This window comes from Scyliorhinus canicula, chromosome 9, assembly GCF_902713615.1.
Source record: "Scyliorhinus canicula chromosome 9, sScyCan1.1, whole genome shotgun sequence".
NCBI lineage: Eukaryota > Metazoa > Chordata > Chondrichthyes > Carcharhiniformes > Scyliorhinidae > Scyliorhinus > Scyliorhinus canicula.
Window position 1 is genome coordinate 131094053 of NC_052154.1, and position 23637 is coordinate 131117689.

General features: G+C 45.8%; 2 protein-coding genes across 2 annotated transcripts in view; one reads left to right on the forward strand and one right to left on the reverse strand.

Moving 5' to 3' along the window:
* Positions 1-14267, reverse strand: part of LOC119971691 (sodium/hydrogen exchanger 10-like) — a 730493-nt gene extending 716226 nt beyond the window's left edge. The window contains exon 1 of the mRNA XM_038807592.1: positions 14036-14267. Coding sequence (XP_038663520.1) covers positions 14036-14264 — 229 coding nt within the window. The 5' untranslated portion in view covers positions 14265-14267. The remainder of the gene's footprint in view (positions 1-14035) is intronic.
* Positions 14268-16537: 2270 nt separating this feature from the next.
* Positions 16538-23637, forward strand: part of gal (galanin/GMAP prepropeptide) — a 33371-nt gene continuing 26271 nt past the window's right edge. Inside the window, exons 1-5 of the mRNA XM_038806125.1 lie at positions 16538-16673; positions 16807-16887; positions 17964-18021; positions 20329-20415; positions 20997-21074. Coding sequence (XP_038662053.1) covers positions 16807-16887; positions 17964-18021; positions 20329-20415; positions 20997-21074 — 304 coding nt within the window. The 5' untranslated portion in view covers positions 16538-16673. The remainder of the gene's footprint in view (positions 16674-16806; positions 16888-17963; positions 18022-20328; positions 20416-20996; positions 21075-23637) is intronic.

Below are 23637 nucleotides of genomic sequence, written 5' to 3' on the forward strand. Positions count from 1 at the left end.
AGTGATTGCAACAGTGTATGGGAAACCAGACACCCCGGCACCAGCGGGGTTCGAAAACAAAGCACCTGAAGGCCCGCCCAGCAGCCGAGGGACAGCCTCAGTATTGGGGGGATTCAAACAAATCGATTGGGAAGAGACCCAATCGATTCCCAGCAGGTAGAGGACCCGCCCAAAAGGGCGCGAAGCCCTAGGACCTGTAAAAGACAGGTCCCAAACTTAGTTTGTTCTTCTTCACCAGCCCTCCTCTCTGGACCAGGCCCTCGACCAGCTTTTACCAAAGAAGACCTTGACCGAGAGAGAGGAGAGATTTGGGACAGCAGCCGCCAGCAAGTAAGTGTCTCACAACGATCGCTATCAGAGATAGACACTCCTGACCCCATTTAACCCGTACCAACCTGAAGTCTGCAGACCAGTGCAGAGCAAGAGGCCTTGTCCCCTGATCCGGCAGTTCCCTTTAAGATAAGTATTGGTTTATTTAGTGGTAGGAATAGTTTAGTCATCTTAGCGTGTGCATGGGTAGTATTATAATTGTATTATAATAAACTCATTTGTTTGAACTTACTAATTGGTGTATGGTTTTATTGCTTTGAACTTGACCTTGAAACTTGTGGCGGTATCTTAACGATACCTGGCGACTCCAGAGTTCAGTTCAGGTCTCACAGACAGAAATAGAGGATTTAGTACAGGCACAGAAGCAGGACGAAAATCTCCGGGAGATTTTAATAGGAAACTTTGTGGCCCAGTACGATAAATTCAAACACGCTTTGACCACACATGCGGGTCCCTGTGCCTTCCTTTAACACAGGGGCGCTAGCTGGTGCGCTAGCTGGGGGTGTCCAAACATGACCTCGCCTGGAACCTGCTTTAGCCAGTGCGTCGGATTTCACATTTCCAGGGGGGGATGATCGATGGTGGCTTCTAACTTTAATGATGCCATACGTCCTATCCTTTGCCTTCTCTACGATATGGCGGAGTAATGGGGCTGATGGAAGGGGCTTCCCGTCCGCGGAGACAAAACCTCTTGTCCTCCACAGGGGTAGAAAGTCTGTGAGGCTGTTGCATACATATAAAGTGTCCGAATATATGTCTGCTGGGCTGGGGAACGAATGTGGGTGATCCACTATATATGCATGGGTAGTATTATAATTTTATTATAATAAACTCATTTGTTTGAACTTACTAATTGGTGTATGGTTTTATTGCTTTGAACTTGACCTTGAAACTTGTGGCGCTATCTTAACGATACCTGGCGACACCAGAGCTAAGTAACGAAACAGAGCCAAAGCGAGTGTTAACCACACTCACCCAGAACGAGCAACATTTAGTGGTGACATCCGCCGGGACTCGATTAGAAGTGCCCCCCCCCCCCCCCCCCCCCCCCCCCCCCCCCACTCCGAGAGAACCGAGAAATTTGAATTAGAAATCCAATTGGGAAAAGGGAAAACCACAAGTGTTCAAGGAGTTCAAATCAATAGTCATAATTCGGAAGTGTGTTTTTGCATGCGTAACTAACAGGGTTGTAAGGTTAAACCGAGAGATGTTTGTTGCGACAAACTGTCGGGAGTTTTATAAGTCGGAACATAGCGAAAGCCGTACCCGTATTTTAAGCATTGCCTTATCATCCCTCCTTCCAAATTAAAGAGAGCATAAAGAAAAGGAAATGGCCATGCAGGCAATGGAACGCCTCATGAACCCAGAGCAGTTCGTGGTCGCAGCGACCAACAGTAGCAGAGTAGGTCAGTGTCCCATGTGGGAGCTGGAACTCAGGAAGTACCTCAAAGGGAAAGGATGGCCCCTTTGGAGTGAATTTTGTGTGAATGAGAAGACAGGTCCCGGGAGTATAAAACATGCTTGGTGGGAGAACCTATCTCAAATTCATAAAAAGAATTTAGGAAAAGCACGCAAGCTGATGACAATTGTGTCCTGCTTGGCACAATTGCGAGGCACAGAGGAGGTCGTTCGGACGCTCCGTAAATAATTAGAAGAGAGGAATAGAATGAGCAAAGTGGATGTCAGGGACATCGAAAAGGAGAACCTAGATTTAAGGCAACGACTGGCAGAGAAGGATAGAGAGGTGGATGATGCCAAGAGGGCACATCAGTCTTGTCTAGCCCATCTGAGCAGTTCCCAAGCCCAGTATGAGAAAGCCTATCAGGAGGTGCAGCGCGCAGTTCTGATAAGAGAAGATTCAGAGAAGCAGGTAGAGGCACTGCAAAGGCAATGCTCTGACCCAAAGGCAGCTTTAAGAGCACTCCATGCTGCCACCACTGAGCAAAGGCAAAGCACAGTGGATCATGCGAAATGTAAGAAGCAGACTGCGCAGCTGCAATCTCTGCTTTCTGTGCAGAATGGGTTCCAAGAGACATTTGGGACCCAGTTAGATGAAGAAAATGCCCCAGATTGGCTGGAATTGAGTGAAACCGCGCAGCGCTATGTTCAGGGAACGTGTGCGCAGCAGGGCAACAGAAAAGGAAAGCGCCCCAACCCCCCACAGCTCAGATAGCACCCGCACCAATGAACCCAGTCACCACCCAAAGAAAAGTAGCCGCAGAAGGCGCACCTGAGATCACATACACCACCCCCTTAACCATAACACAACTAAGGGACGCGTGTGAGAAAATCACCCCGTTCCTCCCTACTGCAGACCCCCACCAATTTTTCGCAAGAGTGAAACAGCAGGCGACCATGTACGGCCTGGATGAGCGAGAGCAAGTGAAGCTCACAGTGTTGAGTTTAGACTCATCAGTAGTAGCAGCTCTCCCCAACCCACACAACGCTGGCGGAGGCACCCTCCAAGAGATGCATACAGCTATTTTAGACGCGATAGGGTACAACAGAGGAGACCCAGTCGAAGGCCTAAATAAGTGTAGGCAGAAAAGGACAGAGCACCCCACAGCATTCACAGGAAGGCTGTGGATTTATTTCACTGCCGTTTCCGGTGATTTAGACCGCGCACATTTAACCAGCGATAATATGGTTAAATGGACCCACACTATAATCTCCCACGCTACAGATGCAGGACAGAATGTCTGCAGCAGTTATGACCCCTCAGAAGAGGCCCATAATGAAAAATGGGTACTAAAAAGATTGTCCCGCGCTTGGGAGCAAACTGTCCAAGGCAAGGTAAAAGTAAAGACCCCAGAAGAAGCTCAGGCTGCAGCAGATATTCAGGCAGTAAGAGCGCACCAAAACCCCGCATGGGTAAATGAAGGCCAGAACAGCCCCCCACAGAAATCGCAGGAATGTTACAACTGCGGACAGTTAGGGCATTTTGCTAGGGAATGCAACGGCCCGCAGAAATCTCATGAGGCCAGCAGACAGGCACTCTGACCAGGAACAAAGCAAAACCAATCCGCAGTATAGGGACACAGTCAGGACAGACCAATGTGGACGGAACGGACTGACGGTGTTAGGACTCCCCCACTTGGGTCTGTGACACCCTCTGGGACCGATCCGGAAAACCGGTGGTCACAGCAAAAATTAGAGGGAAGCCAATAGAATTACTTTGCGACACAGGAGGGTCCCGCACAACTACACCACAGGCAGCCACGTGGCCCACTACAGCTTCAATAACAGCCCCTGTATCAGTCCAACTAGGGAATATCTCCACCAGACACCCCATTGTGTTAGTTAATCTGCCCCGCACAGCAGAACACATACTGGGCATTGACTTCATGAATGCCCACAGCCTGTCGATCGATCCAGTAAATCAGAGTGTCTGGAGAATGGCAAAATCTGACAGAGCACCCGCAACTCTCACAGTAGGAGAGTACGCAAATAGGATTAGCGCAGTAGGCGACTATTGTTTTGACCCGACCACGCTTAGCACGGACAAACAGGTTAGGGCAGTTTTGAACAGACACAGGACAGCATTTGCCAGTCACCGGCACGACTGCGGCAGAATGACTGGACAAGTTCAAGTTACTGGACCTGACCTGAGACCACAGAGACAGTACCGATTTCCCCTAGAAGCAGAGGGAGAAATTGGAACGGTTATAGAGAGCTTATTAGAGCAGGGTGTACTTAGGACAGTAGCCTCAACGAATGATGCCCCTATTTGGCCAGTGAGAAAGCCCGACGGATCATGGTGTCTGACCATAGATTATCGGGAACTCAACAAAGTTACCCCAGCAGTAGCCCCCACGGTAGCAACAAGTCCCGGGACCATGCTCAAACAGGGACTCCACTCCAAATATTTCACGGTATTGGACATTAGCAACGGCTTCTGGTCAATCCCATTGGCAAAGGCGTGCCAGTACAAATTTGCCTTCACATTTAAAGGACAGCAGTATACGTGGACATGCCTCCCACAAGGATTCCACAATTCCCCCTCCATTTTCCACCGACAGCTGGCAAATGGACGAGCAAAATTTTCCCGACCCGAATGTCTGGTACAGTATGTGGACGACCTATTACTGCAGACAGACACCAAGGCAGAGCACATCACGCTTCTGTCCGAACTCCTGGAACTATTGCAAGACATTGGATGTAGAGTTAACCCCAGAAAGGCCCAGATATTGGAGAATCAAGTGATGTATTTGGGTACAGTCATCACGCACGGTCAACGCGAGATCAAGTTCAAAAGAATTGACTCGATCATCAAATTGCCCCTTCCCCAAAATGTTTCCGCCCTCCGGTCGTTTTTAGGACTGGTTGGGTATTGTCGGAACCATATCGATGGTTTTGCGACCAAGGCAGCCCCATTCTCAGACCTCCTTGAGAAAGGAGCCCCTTGGAGTGGCTTCCGCATCATACAGAGGCTGTGGAAGAGTTAAAGAAAGCCCGACTCTCCCCCTATGCAATAGAGGTAGCTAGCACCGATCTGACCCTCTCGGCCGTGCTCCTTCAGCAACGGCACGAGCAGCTACGACCAGTGGCTTATGCCTCCAGACTTTTAGACCCCGTAGAACAAGGATTTTCAGCCTGCGAGAGGCACTTACTAGCAGTATTTTGGGCAGTTCAGTACTTTTCGTACATTACCGGACTCAATCCCATCACCATTTTAACCGAACACACCCTGACACAGTTACTTTTAGACGGTTGACTGAAGGACGGTTCAGTGAGCCAGATAAGAGCAGCTAGGTGGACACTTCTGTTACAAGGATGGGACATAACTGTTAAATGGACCAGGACACACACGTTTTTAGCGGACAACCTACAGTATCCAGGACAACCCCATGATTGCGAAATCGTAGCACCCCTCCACAACACAGGACCATTCATTGCCAAAACGCCCCCCCAGGAAGATAGGGAATTCAAGCCAGAGCCCCCAGCACACAGACACGTGTGCCCCATTGAAGATATATGTGGACAGTTCATCCACAGTTTTAGATGGCGAACGCATTACAGGATGCGGGATTTATGTGGAAGATGCACAGGGACGCGCTTTAGAGGAGATATCTCTAAAACGCCCAGGTCACTTAGGCACGCAGGCAGCAGAGCTCACGGCCATTGCATATATAGTGGATCACCCACATTCGTTCCCCAGCCCAGCAGACATATATTCGAACAGTTTATATGTATACAACAGACTTTCTACCCCTGTGCAGGACAAGAGGTTTTGTCTCCGCAGCGGGAAGCCCCATCCATCAGCCCCATTACTCCGCCATATCCTTGAGAAGGCAAAGGATAGGACGTATGGCATTATTAAAGTTAGAAGCCACCATCGATCATCCCCCCCTGGAAATGTGAAAGCCGACGCACTGGCTAAAGCAGGTTCAAGGCGAGGTCATTTTTGGACATCCCCAGCTAGTGCACCAGCTAGCACCCCTGTGAGTTCAGTTCAGGTCTCACAGACAGAAATAGAGGATTTAGTACAGGCACAGAAGCAGGACGAAAATCTCCGGGAGATTTTAATAGGAAACTTTGTGGCCCAGTACGATAAATTCAAACACGCTTTGACCACACATGAGGGTGTGATTATAAAAGACAAATTGTATGTGGTTCCTGAAAAGGACAGGAATCAAATGATTGCCTTATTCCATGATGGTCATGGACACCAAAGGAGCGACCCTACCACGACACACCTTAGACAACTCTGTTGGTGGCCCAATTAAGACAAGACGTTACCCACTATATAGAGAATTGTTTAATTTGTGCACAGAATAACCCGGAGAGGTATTCAAGGAAGGCACAACTCAGCCTCACTCGCCCCATTAATGGCCCCTGGACAAACCTCCAGATCGATTTTATAGGTCCATTGCCCCCTTGCAGGAATGGCTATAAATATGTTCTGGTGGTCATAGATACCTTTACCAAGTGGGTTGATAGATAGATAGAAAAATACAGCACAGAACAGGCCCTTCGGCCCACGATGTTGCGCCGAACTTTTGTCCGAGGTTAATCATAGAATTTGGGAAACAAAGGGCAATTTTTCATGGCCAATCCACCCAACCTGCACATCTTTGGACTGTGGGAGGAAACCGGAGTACCCGGAGGAAACCCACGCACACACGTGGAGGATGTGCAGACTCCACACAGACAGTGACCCAAGTCGAAATCGAACTTGGGACCCTGGAGCTGTGAAGCAATTGTGCTATCCACAATGCTACCGTGCTGCCCTTAAGAAGTTAACCTACACTCCATTATTCTACCCTAATCCATGTACCTATCCAATAGCCGCTTGAAGGTCCCTAACGTTTCCGACTCAACTACTTCCACAGGCAGTGCAGTCCATGCCCCCACTACTCTCTGGGTAAAGAACCTACCTCTGACATCCCCTCTATATCTTCCATCATTTATCTTAAATTTATGTCCCCTTGTAATGGTGTGTTCCACCCGGGGAAAAAGTCTCTGACTGTCTACTCTATCTATTCCCCTGATCATCTTATAAACCTCTATAAAGTCGCCCCTCATCCTTCACCATTTCTAATGAGAAAAGGCCTAGCACCCGCAACCTTTCCTCGTATGACCTACTCTCCATTCCAGGCAACATCCTAGTAAATCTCCTTTGCACCTTTTCCAAAGCTTCCACATCCTTCCTAAAATGAGGCGACCAGAACTGCACATAGTACTCCAAATGTGGCCTGACCAAGGTTTTGTACAGCTGCATCATCACCTCACGGCTCTTAAATTCAATCCCTCTGCTAATGAACGCTAGTACACCATAGGCCTTCTTCACAGCTCTATCCACTTGAGTGGCAACTTTCAAAGATCTATGAACATAGACCCCAAGATCTCTCTGCTCCTCCACATTGCCCAGAACCCTACCGTTAACCCTGTATTCCGCATTCATATTTGTCCTTCCAAAATGGACAACCTCACACTTGTCAGGGTTAAACTCCATCTGCCACTTCTCAGCCCAGCTCTGCATCCTATCTATGTCTCTTTGAACAGCCCTCTCCGACAACAGCCCTCCTCACTATCCACAACTCCACCAATCTTCGTATCATCTGCAAATTTACTGACCCACCCTTCAACTCCCTCATCCAAGTCATTAATGAAAATCACAAACAGCAGAGGACCCAGAACTGATCCCTGCGGTACGCCACTGATAACTGGGCTCCAGGCTGAATATTTGCCATCCACCACCACTCTCTGTCTTCTATCGGTTAGCGAGTTTGTTATCTAACTGGCCAAATTTCCCACTATCCCATGCCTCCTTACTTTCTGCAAAAGCCTACAATGGGGAACCTTATCAAATGCCTTACTAAAATCCATGTACACTACATCCACTGCTTTACCTTCATCCACATGCTTGGTCACCTCCTCAAAGAAGTCAATAAGACTTGTAAGGCAAGACCTACCCCTCACAAATCCGTGCTGACTATCCCTAATCAAGCAGTGCCTTTCCAGATGCTCAGAAATCCTATCCCTCTGTACCCTTTCCATTACTTTGCCTACCACTGAAGTAAGACTAACTGGCCTGTAATTCCCAGGGTTATCCCTATTCCCTTTTTTGAACAGGGGCACAACATTCGCCAGTCTCCAATCCTCTGGTACCACCCCTGTTGACAGCGAGGACGAAAAGATCATTGCCAACGGCTCTGCAATTTCATTTCTTGCTTCCCATAGAATCCTTGGACATATCCCGTCAGGCCCGGGGGACCTGTCTATCCTCAAGTTTTTCAAAACGCGCAACACATCTTCCTTCCTGACTTGTATCTCCTCGAGCTTATCAGTCTGTTTCACACTGTCCTCTCCAACAATATGGCCCTTCTCATTTGTAAATACTGAAGAAAAATACTTGTTCAAGACCTCTCCTATCTCTTCAGACTCAATACACAATCTCCCGCTACTGTCCTTGATCGGACCTACCCTCGCTCTAGTCATTCTCATATTTCTCACATAAAGGGTAGAGGCATTCCCTTCCCGCACCAACACAGCAAAGATAACTGCAAAGATCCTGACCCACCACATCTTTAGGAGATGGGGACTCCCCAGAAGTATATAATCAGATCAGGGATCTCATTTCACAGGACGGGTCACGAAGAACGTCCTGACCATATTCGGAATCCAACAGAATTTTCACATTGCGTATCACCCCCAGTCAAGCAGGATAGTGGAACGCATGAATCGGACTCTAAAATCGACCCTTAGAAAGATGGTACAGGAGAACAATTCGACTTGGGATTCAGTGCTCCCATTCGCTCTTATGTTCATAAGAAATACTGTTTCATCATCTACAGGTTTCACCCCACACACACTTATGACCGGACGGCCTATGAAAGGATCAGAATTCCTTTTAGGACTCGACATGACCAGCCCAGAAGTGATGGCCCTCACACACAAGAAAGCAGTAAAACAATTAGTTGAGACTGTACGGTCTGCTCAGCTAGCAGCCGCAGTTAAATTGGGTAAAAGGCAGAAACAGAGCAAGGCCTGTTTCAACAAAAATGTCCACACCACAAAATTTCAGGTTGGGCAACAAGTGATGTTATCTTTATATAACCCCAGCACGTTTTTGGCTCCAAAATTTACCGGCCCGTACTCAATTTCGGACAAAATCAGCCCCTCAGTATATAGGATAAAGTACCCCAACGGTAAGACTGCGTGGTTCCATATTAACCAGCTAAAGGCTTATGGAACACAGTCAAACCACTCGCACCATGTCCTGCTAGACTCAGCAGAACACGTCACCCCGCCCACAAGAGACACATTTCCACCCTCCCCCTCACAGACCAGTTCCTCATCGGACTCGACCTCGACTCCGCCCACTGACTCCAGACCACGCCCCGGAACGCCCACAAGCTGCCACAGCAGAGACAGTGACTGTGAGACTGAGGACAGCCACAGCACTCCACCCTACAGCCCCTACTTCAGCGACTTCGACCCCGACTCCAGTGACCCCATGGAGATCACTTACATTAAAAATCCAGACCTACACCCAAACCCACCGCCCAACTATGACGACCCCGACAACGCTCCTTCACATTTAGACCCCACGATTTGGCACAGGGACAATTCATAGAGACTTGTCCGAAATGCTGAGAGTGACCCCCGGTCACACAATGCAAAAATTGCATGCCTGATCCATACAAGGGTATGGGATCCGGGAGAAGAGGATAACTTGATGTCTGACTCCCGACACGGCAACCCCTTTGCGCCCCTGTTCGCAGAGAGTGATGAGAAGTGAGGTGTCCAGATGATGTAAAAAGAGGAACCGCTTGAGAGAAGCTCTGTCCTTTCTGATGGAACCTGCACGCATGTTTGTTTGTTTGTTTTTTAAATGTTTGATATGGAGATTGGCCACTCGGTTTTCAGCTGAAAAGCTTGTGACCACCTCACATGCACGTTAGTTTGTCCGCAGATATTTCTGAGAACTTGACTCAGCTGAAATGTCTGGAGCCCAGCTCAAACGCTTCACCCTTCACCCCAATAGGAGCACCTTGGCTCCCTTTTTTTTTTAGGTGCCCTTCTATTCTGGGAATAGAGGCTGAAAATTTCACAATGACTACATTCTTGCCCGTTCGTTTCAGGTCACTCAGGCAGTGGAGAAACGGCATTGAGGACCCGCCCTGTCTAAGGACCACCCCTCTGGTCAGCTAAGCTCGGGTACAGCACACCACGCCCTACCCGGGGATCCCATTCAACTCTTACCTGTCGCGGCCCATAAGCAACTCATTCGACCTTTTTCATTTCTAAAGCTTGGTTTCATTTTGTTTAAGGTAGCCCTTCGGCCGCCACTCGATATGCTATTTACATCCAGGAACATTTTGGGATGGTAAATTCCAACACTCTGCGAGACGGCTCGCACTGGTTTAGTAGATAAGTATATGTCTGGTCCTAAATCCGCTTTTGAAAAAAAAATGAGGGAGTCACATGGAGGTGACCATCATAAAGGGAAATTTGGAACAAGAGGACAGATATACTTAAAGTCAAGATATTAAGCTGAACACTAACTGATAATATGCTTGATCCCATAGCTTTTGTACATTCGAGAGAGGAACCGAAGCAACAGCACAGCAAGATCCCAGGAAATAGAAGAGACAGAGAAGATGAAGAGCACTCCAATTGCTATGTTTTTAGCTTTTGTGGCATCTGCGTGGTTACGCGTGCACGCGAACCCCCTTTCCCACAGTAGAACGTTTGCTAACTTCTCCCAAACCCAGACCACCCCCAGCCCAGTCAATGGTAACAGTACCCCGACCTGGTGTACCAGATTTCTGACATGGTACTCCTTGTCATACGTCATTGAATCACTTTTGGTGATTGCAGTTCTCTGTATTATAGTCCAAACCCTCAGGATGAGGAAATTGAGAAGGAGAGCCTACCGCTCTCGTGCCTCAACAGTGTACAGAGTACAATCCCCATTTTCGGATTCCACCAATCCCCCCAACCCCTTGATGTGTAATAAAGGATTTAATTTTGATGTGATGTGTAAATAAAGACTTTTGCGGATGTCTTGTAATATTCTGAGCTCGAGTCAGGGAATGAAATGTAATGATGCTGTTGTGTGAATGATTAAGGGTTTAGAATGTTGTAGAATGTTTAAATATGAGATGAGAGTAGTTTATTGAGGATTGTTAGAGATTCCCGATTCCAATTGGTAATGCATGTCCCCTTTGACATAGCGCCAATCAGAAATTGTTAGTTAAAATTTTTTGCCATATTTGAGGAAAGGATAGAAGCCATGGAACTCGCTGAGGTCAGGGGACCCAAAGACACCGTATTTGGGTGATCCTTCATGATTTCTCATGAGGATCACAAGGAGTGAGTGTAGGCACCGAAGTTGGCCATTCCCTCAATACAAAAGGGAGGAACGCAAAGCTTGCAGGTTAAAATGGACAAAGTTTACAGCACAAGCAGGCTGCACCAAGCCAATGTGTATTCTGTCTGCTAAGAGAGAAGACAGCACCGAAAGAAACATTCCGCATACTAATGAGGCAAACTCCGGGATAGTTAACATAGTAATGCAGGGGTGGGCAAACTACGGCCCGCGGGCCGCATGCGGCCCGCCAATGCGGCCCACCAAGATCAAGTCATCAAAAAAAAAAGAAAAAAATATTTTTTTTTTTTTTTTTTTTAATAATTTTTTTTTAAATAAGGTTAATGGGGGGGCTGTTGGGTTACTGGTATAGGGTGGATACGTTGACTTGAGTAGGGTGATCATTGCTCAGCACAACATTGAGGGCCGAAGGGCCTGTTCTGTGCTGTACTGTTCTATGTTCTATATGAGGCGCCCAGAATCATAACCGGGTGAAGCGCCATTTTTGAAAAGTAGAGAAAAAGAGGGCTAAAGGCAGGATGCCGCCGGGGGAAGCGCTGAGGTATATGCCGCACGCTAATTGATTACAACCGGGACTATTAATTAATATACTATGCGGCCCTTTAAAATTGCGAATTTCTGAATGTGGCCCTTGCACGGAAAAGTTTGCCCACCCCTGTAGTAATGGAACAATCCCAGGGACAATGGACACAAATAGGGAAGTGATTGCAACAGTGTATGGGAAACCAGACACCCCGGCACCAGCGGGGTTCGAAAACAAAGCACCTGAAGGCCCGCCCAGCAGCCTCAGTATTGGGGGGATTCAAACAAATCGATTGGGAAGAGACCCAATCGATTCCCAGCAGGTAGAGGATCCGCCCAAAAGGGCGCGAAGCCCTATGATCTATAAAAGACAGGTCCCAAACTTAGTTTGTTCTTCTTGACCAGCACTCCTCTCTGGACCAGCCCCTCGACCAGCTTTTACCAAAGAAGACCTTGACCGAGAGAGAGGAGAGGTTTTGGGACAGCAGCCGCCAGCAAGTAAGTGTCTCACAACAATCGCTACCAGAGATAGACGCTCCTGACCCCATTTAACCCGTACCAACCTGAAGTCTGCAAACCAAGAGGCCTTGTCCCCTGATCCGGCAGTTCCCTTTAAGATAAGTATTGGTTTATTTAGTGGTAGGAATAGTTTAGTCATCTTAGCGTGTGCATGGGTAGTATTATAATTGTATTGTAATAAACTCATTTGTTTGAACTTACTAATTGGTGTATGGTTTTATTGCTTTGAACTTGACCTTGAAACTTGTGGCGGTATCTTATCGATACCTGGCGACTCCAGAGCTAAGTAACGAAACAGAGCCAAAGCGAGTGTTAAGCACACTCACCCAGAACAAGCAACACAGAACAGCGACCACGACACCACACAACCCTGCCATGGCAATCTCTGCAAGACGTGCCAGATTATCGACATGGATACCACCATTACACGTGAGAACACCACCCACCAGGTACGCGGTACATACTTGTGCGACTCGGCCAACGTTGTCTACCTCATACGCTGCACGAAAGGATGTCCCGAAGCGTGGTACATTGGCGAGACCATGCAGACGCTGCGACAACGAATGAACGAACATCGTGCGACAATCACCTGGCAGAAATGTTCCCTTCCAGTCGGGGAACACTTCAGCAGTCAAGGGCATTCAGCCTCTGATCTCCAAGGCGACCTTTAGGACACGCGACAACACAGAATGGCCGAGCAGAAACTTATAGCCAAGTTCCGCACACGAGTGCAGCCTCAGCCGGGACGTTGGATTCATGTCGCATTACATTCATCCCCCACCATCTGGCCTGGGCTTGCGAAATCCTACCAACTGTCCTGGCTTGAGACAATTCACACCTCTTTATCCTGGGGTTACCCCTATCTCTGGGTCCGTAACGACTTAATCACTGCTAATGCTCGCATTCTAAGCATTGTTTGGCATCTTTGACTTTGTCTATATATATATGTTTCTGGAACATACCTCTTCATTCACCGGAGGAAGGAGCAGTGCTCCGAAAGCAAGTGTTTGAAACAAACATGTTGAACTTTAACCTGGTGTTGTAAGACTTCTTACTGTGCCCACCCCAGTCAAACGCCAGCATCTCCACATCATCCCTTTTCAAAGCCCGAGTGAAACACCTGGCCAATCCAGCCCTTACGAAGTCTTACCTGGTCTTTTACCTGAAAATGGCTTTCCTGCAGCAATACCACATTGGCCCTCAAGCCCTTTAAGTGAGCGAAAGCTCTTCCCTGCTTCACTAGCCCTCCCAATTCCCGCATATTCCAAGTTACTAACCGAACGGGGGACCTCTCACCACCCCCCACATCCATTTCTGTCATGTCCACTGCGAGGGATAGTGAGATTCCCCCACCCGATTCCGAAAACCGGAGCCCACCCAAGATGGCCCCCAGCCCCGCCTCACGAATTAGACCAAGAACTAGTCCCAGTCACCATCAACCAGCTCATCCTCCCCGATCCCCGCTTCCTCTCAACAGCTCCTCTCTTCATTCCCCTCCTCCACCTTCACACCTGCCTATCCAGGTTCTGCGGACAGCAGCCCCTCCCCTCCAGTTCCCTAGCCAACGCCAGTTTGCTAAGTGAGGTGGCCTCAATATGTTCATTCATCCCTTCCACAACAATGCGGTCAATTTGTTTGTCTGACATCCAGTCTCAGGTGAGCCAGAATTTCTTCCAGTTCAACCCTGAAGCCGTTGGATTCAATCTCTACCACAAACGTCATAAGCTCACCGGTGCCCACTGACTCAATTAACCCTGGCCCCTGCCTCCGGTTGAACTAGAAGCTCAGAATGCTCCCCAGCCATCCTCATGGCTCCCACGACTTTACCTCCGAACAGAAAGGTTCCAAAGATGAAGAGAACGACGTGCGGAAGATCGTCCCCGATGATGGTGAAGTGAGTTCTTTTGAAACGTAAGTTCTTCTTCAATGTGTTCCCCTCAAATGCTCCTAAGTCCAAGCTGGTCCTGTTCACCAGGTCGTCGCCTTCATTAACGGCGTGCCACGGCAGACCCCGCGTTACGTTAAGCACCACGCCCATGATTTTCACCTTGTCCATGGCTCCCTGCCCGGCAGTTTGCCAAGCACCACGCGCTCCGAATGCCGAACACGTTTGAACGCAGTCGAGAACTGCGCATGCGCCGTGGTCTCGCTGTCACCTGATCTGGAACCGCCACGTGTCGCATTCCTGGCGGCCTCTTTTCCGCGCGCGTGTGTCTGTCCTCGTATTTTCGCCCTTCTTGTCAATATCTGTAGCTCTCTTTGTCAGCCCCTTTGGATTTTCTGTGCGGTTCTCCCTCTTTTCTATCTTTGTCATTTTTCTCTCTCTATCCCAGTGCCTTGCGTGCGGTTCACCCGCTTCGTTCAAAAGCAAAATACTGCAGTTGCTGGAGATCTGGGGGAAAAGAACAGAAAATACCGAAACATTCAGACAATATCGACCTAGAACGTTAACTTCGTTTCTTTCCTCAAATATTGTCTGACCTGGAAATACTGAGACCTCCTGTATTGAGTATTTCCAGCATTTTCATTTCACATTTCGGTTATCTGTGATTCTCCTTTCCAGTCCCCTCATTAAACCTTCGTCAGGATGTGCATTATTCTGTCCGCCTTACCGGAACAGTGTTCTCCCAGTGCACTGGTCAAAATCATGTCCCCTTTGTTGATTATGGGACATTGCTGTACACAGCAGGGTAGCATGGTGGTTAGCATAAATGCTTCACAGCTCCAGGGTCCCAGGTTCGATTCCCGGCTGGGTCACTGTCTGTGTGGAGTCTGCACGTCCTCCCCCTGTGTGCGTGGGTTTCCTCCGGGTGCTCCGGTTTCCTCCCACAGTCCAAAGATGTGCGGGTTAGGTGGATTGGCCATGCTAAATTGCCCGTAGTGTCCTAATAAAAGTAAGGTTGGGGGGGGGGGGGTGTTGTTGGGTTACGGGTATAGGGTGGATACGTGGGTTTGAGTAGGGTGATCATGGCTCGGCACAACATTGAGGGACGAAGGGCCTGTTCTGTGCTGTACTGTTCTATGTTCTATGTTCTATGATACTTTCCTTAAACATTGCACTGTTCAAAATAAACAATTAATTGGATGTGAAGGGTTTGGAGACATTCTGAGGACAGAAAGTTCATCTTACGGCAACAAAAAATGTTGTACTGCCGATGTTTTAAACTTCATATATCACACACTACTATTCATCTAGTGGATGGCCTGTGGCGCAGTGGGTACGTATCCTTCCTCTGAGTCAGAAGCTCTGACGTTTGAGGCCATTTCATAATGCAGCCAAACAAGTTGATATCAACCTGCAAATTCGTTCAACACATACCAATGGAAGGCAGTAAGTACGGTAGAAATTCCTGGTCAGAGATGTGATGGAAAGAAAATTGGAGCTTCTATCGTCACTATCCATAGCTACAGACTATAACTTGTATGTTTCCACAGCAACATGGACTCCCTGAGTAAACACACACCATCTCATCCCAAGGACGTTAAAACCAAGATTCATTGCATCAGATAGATTATTTTTCCCAGAACGTTAAAGGTCCACATCCCCCTCAGTATTCCCTTCTTCCTAAATGCTGCCAGTTTTTAATCCCCAAGGTTGATTCATCTACATACCTCTTGCTTGGTATACTTGTTTAATGTCTCGCAGGAACCATAAATCTTGGGCTCCACATTTTAGTCGTTTAATAATGTTAAAGTGTCCAATCCCACGAGCGAATGAAAATATGCTTCTGCCTTGATTTGAAGTCGGATTATGATCAATTTAAGGTATTAGTTTGTGTTTCAGCTTTGTAATTACTAGTGACAGGAAACAATGTTCCCTTAGATCGAATCTATGCCTGAGGTTAAAAGTATTGAAATCACAGATGCTTTGATCTGTAATACCGGTTCACTAGACATGTGGAGGAAAAAATAAATATTTTTGATACCGAATTCTGAGAAAGCAGTGTTAACGTTTTAGTAATATTTAGAAACTATTCCTGTCGCGCACGACAAATATAAAAGTTCTGAAGAGGATAGAAAATATTTTCTAAATATATATATCCGTAGATACAAAAGAAGTGAGAGATGGCAATTTGTAGTTCGTGTACACAAGGCATGTTACGCTTTGGGCAGCCAACCTTTGGATAACGCACTCGTCAAATGTAATTATCTGCTTCGTGTCTGTCTATCTGCAGCCAAATTACCTAAAAGTATATTTAATTTAATTGGTGCAATTTTGGTTCTAATGGGGGTGACATACAGAGAAAATAGAGCTCGTGACGCGGGAGGGAGATTGGTGGTGCGGTCGGCTTCCCATATAAAAGTACACACCTGCTCCGCTCTCTACAACAACCTCTGTGTTATGGCAGCTGTCGCGCCAGTCTGGAGGGAAACTTGTTAATTCAGCAACTCTCGGGGCTTCAATCACTGAAACAATACATAGAACAATTAAGTTCAGAACAAAACACATCAGGAGCAAAACAGGGTAAGATAACATTTGTCAGATAAATAATTCTCTGTTAATTTTATTGTCTTAAAATGATTTTTCTCTTTCTCTCTGAGATGTTGCTTCAATAATTCTGCTATTTTGTTCTCTTCCCCCATCCCCTCTCTTTCAGATGCCTCGCCTTGCTAGTATCCTAGGTCTGTCTCTAATCTTTTGTGCCGCCGTTTCCCAATCTTTTGGGTTTGTCCTCTCGGTGAGTTCTCTGAAGTTTCTATTCCTTCTTTTAAATGCTTCGCTGTTTCGTCTAATTTGACTGTTACTTTGCACCTAGTGCTGTCTATTTAGAGCCCTTTTCCTTCCCTCAGAATTTGGAGAAACCTGTCACTCAGTATAATCTTACGGAAAACTACTGTAATGCTGATACCAAAATTAAGTGATTCAAGCGCCTGGCAGGTTTCTTAATCAAACGATTACGAAGAATCTGACTAAAGATATTTGCTGAAAACAGCCTGTTTATTCCTTCGTGTTGAGATGTCACCATTCAAAATGTTAATTTATCCTTATGCTATTGATGATGTATTTATTTCTGGTTTGAGTATTTGTAACTATAATTATAGGGTATATAAGACTATGTAAAACTAATGGTACTTAGTCTCACTTGTTTAATTCTTTAACACCTATCCTTGAAAGTAGAAGAAAACTGATTTTTTTAAAAATACTGCCCAGGGTAGAACTCTGGGAGAACAACTTAGCAATGAGCCAGGACCTGCCCTGGGCATGTATGCAACCATCAAAGAAGGGGAAATGTCACCGGAGAAGGATTTGGCACGGGGTTTGAACATCTAAATGTGACATTGTGAGTCTGAAATTTTAACTCCGATAGACGTTGCCCCCCAAAAAGTGACAGTGACATCAGCTGGCCAATTCGTATGAGTGAAAATTTGGTCAGCAGGAAAATATTCAGCTCGGCCAGGAAAAGGTTAGTTAGTCGAAAAGAAAGCGAGTCGTGAGATTTTTGGGAGGGGCTCGTGTGAGGGAAGAGATCAACTCCAGACCAGGGGTGACCTAAAATTTCCATGTGACATCTGGAGAAGCACTCCTACCCGATAAAGGAGTTTTTTTTATCATTAGTGGTCATCTTCTCACTGTCTTGATCTGCCAGGAAAGTTGTAGCAATTTCTTCACTCCGTTTAGAGTTTAACATAGAACGTTTAACCCTGCTTACAATACCTGCTTTTATAAATTTTCAAATAGAGATTAATTTGGAGTCTATTATTCTGGCATGTTGCATGCTATATAAAAGGTAATATTGAGACATTTCAACCGCAGCAGGCAAAAGAAAAAAGGGGCTGGACGTTAAACAGTGCAGGATACCTACTAGGACCACGTGAGTATCCTTTATGCAATTGGTAAATGTTGCAAATTATATCTGTTCCAGGAATGTCAATCATTTATTCTTAATCCTTAATTGTAATGTGCCCTGTCAATTAAATATCTCAGCTGTATTTCAATCTGCAGCACATTCTACTTAACGGCAATGTGACAGCATCCTTTCTCACTTGGGCAGCTGTGGTTCAAGCAATAGCCCACCAACTTTACAAGACAACTAGAAATGGGCAATGAATGCCAGATTTCAAGACTATACATTTTTTAAATCAGTTCTCCAATTATGTCTAGATGTAGTATGAGTGACATGAAAGGTTTTTGGTGGGATCCTACCTGGGAGGAAATCTGATGTCTAATTTCTTACTTTTTTAATCACAGTCTTTTCTGTTTATTATGAATACATTTATTTGTGATGAAAAACAGTTCTACAGGTGACAACCTCCAGTGCCTCCTTAACATTCACATTTGTGTGCTTTCCAACAGAAAGCACTAAATAATCAGGTATGGATACCTCAAACTTTATTCTAGCTCCTGGCTGACATAATCTCATTCAATATAAACAATGGATCTAACGAGAGCTTGCTGCTAGCTCTGTTCCATTCTTGGCAGCATGTCTACCAGCTGCTGCGACAGCTAGATAATAGGAATACAATAGTGGTTATACTGTTGGAACCATTAATGGTTGTCTGAAAAAGTCAAGGACAACAAAACATTTCCCTCAAACAAAATATTGCAGATGTTGATCATCCAAGATAAACAAAAGATGCTGAAGGTCAGACAGCATCTGCAAAGAAAAAAATAATTAATTATTTAGGTCAATAACTTTTAAGACTGGGGGTAAAAATAAGACATAATAGGCCTTTAAACAAATATTGAGTGGAGGACAGAACAAAATATTTAGGCTGTGATGGATGGAAAATTTGAAGTATTAAATGACAATATTTAATTACAGTTTACGAACAAATTATTTTCATACATTATTATGATTGTATGTTGAGTAGATCATATGTCTGATTTTTTTCAGTCTTTATTCAAATTAGTTGGCACGCCTATTGCCAAACTGTCTCAGAACGTGCAGATATATCTCCTTGCAAAAAATGTCTGCTTGTATGTTCAGAAAATTAATCGAAATGTTAACTCTGTACTGCTGGAATAGAGAATGGACAAAACAGCTAGAATGGTTATTATCTAGACATCTGCTGGAAATTATACATTGGTCAACACCAGAGCCTGGCTTCCGTTATTGAACAATCTACCAAAATGCATTATCTATGTTCAACCATTTGGCCTAGGTTTCCAAATGCTTAAAACACATTCTAATATGATTCACTGCCTTAAAATAAGAGCAGAAAAACTTGGACGAAGAACTCCTCGCATGTTCTGGTAACCATTCTATGATTCTATAATACAAGGTTTTTTTTTTATTCATTCATGGGGTGTGGGCATTGTGAGCTGGGCCAGAATTGATTGCCCATCCCTGAGTGCATTTTAGAATCAACCACATTGCTGTGGATCTGGAGTCACATGTCATAGAATTTACAGTGCAGAAGGAGGCTATTCAGCCCATCGAGTCTGCACCGGCTCTTGGAAAGAGCACCCTACCCAAGGTCAACACCTCCACCCTATCCCCATAACCCAGTAACCAAGGGCAATTTTGGACACTAAGGGCAATTTATCATGGCCAATCCACCTAACCTGCACATCTTTGGACTGTGGGAGGAAACCGGAGCACCCGGAGGAAACCCACGCACACACGGGGAGGATGTGCAGACTCCGCACCGACAGTGACCCAAGCTGGAATCGAACCTGGGACCCTGGAGCTGTGAAGCGATTGTGCTATCCACAATGCTACCGTGCTGCCCTATGCTACCGTAGGCCAGACCACGTAAGATGGCAAATTTCCTTCCCTGAAGGACATTAGTGAACCAGATGGGGTTTTACGATAATCCACAATGGTTTCATGGCCATCATTAGACTTTTAATTCCAGATTTTTATTTTTATTAAATTAAAATTTCACCATCTGCCCTGGTGGGATTTGAACCCAGGTCCCCAAAGCACTACCCCGAGTGTCTGGATTATTAGTCCAGTGACAATACCACTATGCCACTGCTTCCCTTTGCTGGGTGGATATTGAACCATTAACCATATGAACTATATTTTATGTGCTTACTCAATCTAAAATTAAAGCAGTAATTCCCTGGGAAAATTTAATAGCCAAAACATTGGATTTCTGCAATTTTGTTGACCAGTGTTGCAGATGAATGGAAATTCTTTAATGTTGCATTTTGGTAACTGTCTTCCTCATAGATGCTGTGGACAATCACCGATCCTTGAACGAAAAGAATGGCCTTGCTGGCAAACGTGAACTGCAACTTGAAGATGAAATTAAACATGGTAAGAAGTTATTCCAATTTTATTTGTAACCATTTTGTTCCTTCCTGCATTATGGAGCAAAACTAAATGGCATGTTTTGCATTCCATGTGAGTAGAAATGACGGAACAGAAAGGAGCAAATAAATTATTACCGACACTTCCTCAACAATGTTTGTGTTGGATGATTTTTCAGTCTAAACAAACAATTTGTTCCCTCATCATTGAAACGGGCTGTATATAGCATGTTTGAGATTGGATAAAGTGTCTGAACAATTTGCTAATTTAGTATTGCAGAAAAATGTGGACAAAGAACTTCTCGCACATTCTAGTAACCATTCTATGATATAAATATACTTGCTGGACGGACATTGAAACATTAACCATATTAATGTGGTAACTCAATCTATAAGGCAGTATGCACATCAGTGTTATCCTTTTGTAAAATACAGCATTAGGTGTGTGGAGTTTGTCTACGTTGTATTGATCCATCAGTCTAACTTAGGAGTATATTTGTGATCATTTTTTGCTACTTATATTCCATGCATTTGCGATCTAAAAATTCCTAGACTAAATATGAACCTTTTTTATTGTGCGGTTTCTAGGGAACTTGCTACAAACCCTTGCTGATGAAAGTGCTGCTCGAATAGCCATTGAATTTCTTATGTACTTGCACTTAAAAGGTAAGAATATTTTATATTGAAAACACTTGCTATCCCAAGGGTACAAAAGGATATGGCGCCACGGCAGTGGATGGAATTTATTAATACTGATCAGCTATTATTTAATTTAGTGGTGGCATAGGCTCATGGCTGGCCATCTCCTCCTGTTCTATTACTAATAGTACCTATTACTAAAATATGCAAACCATGCTGTTCCTTATTTGCTGTGTTTTCTCACCAGATGGGTATTTACAGATTGTCATTAATATACAAATCTATTAAAAGCAGTTTCCAGTTTAGTAGGTTCCCATAACTGTTCATAGGCTCTTGATCTCTTGTAATTTCTCAGCTTGTAAATAAACAATATTCCGATTATATAATTGGGCAGGAAGATCCCAGAATGGAACCCTGACTCAAAAGACTAAAAACGTGGAGGAACAGAGCCACAGGACCACTAATTAGTTTTAACAGGAACAAAATATTTATTAAACATGAAAGTTGGACTATTGTACAATACACTTAACCAAAACACATTGATTTAAAGATTAACATGGATTACAGAGTACCTTTTTTAAGATACAATAGTCTCATTAACACAGTCCCTTTTAAGCACACAAGATGACTGTGGGCAATCACACTGATTCCGAGGCAAATGTTTGTGGATGTTGTCTCAAATTTCCATCCCCACCCCCCAGATAATTGTCATATGACAGTTTCCAAATTCCACTCATAAAAACACACATTTTAAAATCATCTTCTCTCACAACAATGCTTTTCCTTAATGGTTTGCATTCCAAGCTCCAGACCAGATTTCCCAAATGGCAGTTTTAAGCAAAGCTTCTGCTCCCTTTTTTTAAAAAATGTATTTTATTCCAAACAGTTTTTTATTTTAAAAAAAGTAACATTATACAGCACACTCCACAACCTCACAGTTGCATCCCGCACAACGAACGGTTCCTCAAATATTGTCATGAACAACCCCCATCGTGTCGAAGCTCTCCACCAACCCCTCAACTCAAATTTGATCTTTTTCAGCCGAAGAGAGCCTTACAGGTGCCCAGCCAGCCCACCAGCCCTGGCGACGTAACCGACCCCCAATTCAGCATGATCCTTCGCCGGGCAATTAGAGAGGCAAACGCCATGACTCAGCCGCCTTCCCCTCCTACAGCTCCGGCATTCCCGATACCCCAAAGATCGCCACCATTGGATCCGGCCTGACCTCCACCCTCACAATATAAAATAACGTCCCAAGCACCACTTCCCAGTAACTTTCCAGCTTCCCGCAACCCAAACGTCTTGCATTCCAGTGGCCACCCCTTGAAAGCACACACTCATCCTCACCCGGGTCATATGTACCCTGTGTGCACCCTTGAATTGAAACAAGCTCATCCTAGCACAAGAGGAGGTTGTGGACCCATGAGGTGAGGGGTCCCAGGCCACCCCCAACCCCAAGAGAGGGAGAGTGATGACCCTGACAACATGGCTGGTTGCCATGCAGATGGCGCTGGATGGAATGGGGAAAAAGGTGGAGGTTCAGGGAAACAGAATCCAGGAGCTCAAAGGTGTCAACCAACCAGAGTGACAGAATTGTCGCTTTGGAAGCTGAGATAAAAAGGTTGGTGGAGACCCAAGGGAGCCTGAAGGGAAAAGTCGAGGATGAAAAGGACTGCTCTCAGTGGCAAAATATTCAAATAGTGGGCCTGCCAGAGGGCATCGAAGGCAACTGATGAATGGGCCACTTGGTCGGAAGGGACAGCTTCTCCAAGCCACCGGATCGGAAGGTACAGCTTCCCCAAGCCACTTGAGATCGACAGGGCCCACAGGTCACTCTGACCAAAGCCCAAAGGATGACAATCACCAAGTTATACACGTACCAGGATAGGGAGAAGATCCTGCGTTGGGCTCGGCAGACCAAAGCGAGCAGTTGGGAGGGACGCAGAATACAGGTGTACCAAGACATTGGGGCAGACCTGGCAAAGCACAGAGCCAAGTTTAACCAAGCAAAATCGGCCTGTACAGGAACGGTCTAAAATTCGGGAGGTTATTCTCAGCCAGGCTCTGGGTGACATTCCAGAATAAAGAAAATTAATTCACCACCCCGGCAGAGGCAGACGAGTTAGTGAGGGCAAATGGCCTAGACAAAAGACAGACAAATCAGCGATGAGGAAGACTCAGGAAGAGAAAATAAAAGTTCCGAACATGAACAATTTTTTGCGCGGGATGGTACTGCCTCGTTTTGAGCAAGAGCACTAGCTCATACGAAGGCAAGGGGAGCAGAGCACAGGAAAGGGTGAAGAGGAGACAGAGAGGATGGCAATTGATCGGGCATAAGGACTGGGAAAGATCAGCCCTGGGAGGGGGACCACCACACTAGCGGGGAAAGCTAGCACCAGGAGGTATGAAAGAGAGAAGCAGCAGCGCATCTCCCAATGGGGAGGGAACGCCTAGTGGCAGGGTGGAGAACCACCGGGATGGGTGGGTACGGGGGTGGTAGAAAGGGGAACAGAGGGGAGGGAAGGGAGTCATGTAAGAGTACCTTTAAGAAATGGGTGTTTAAGAAATGTACCTTTTAAGAAATGGGTAT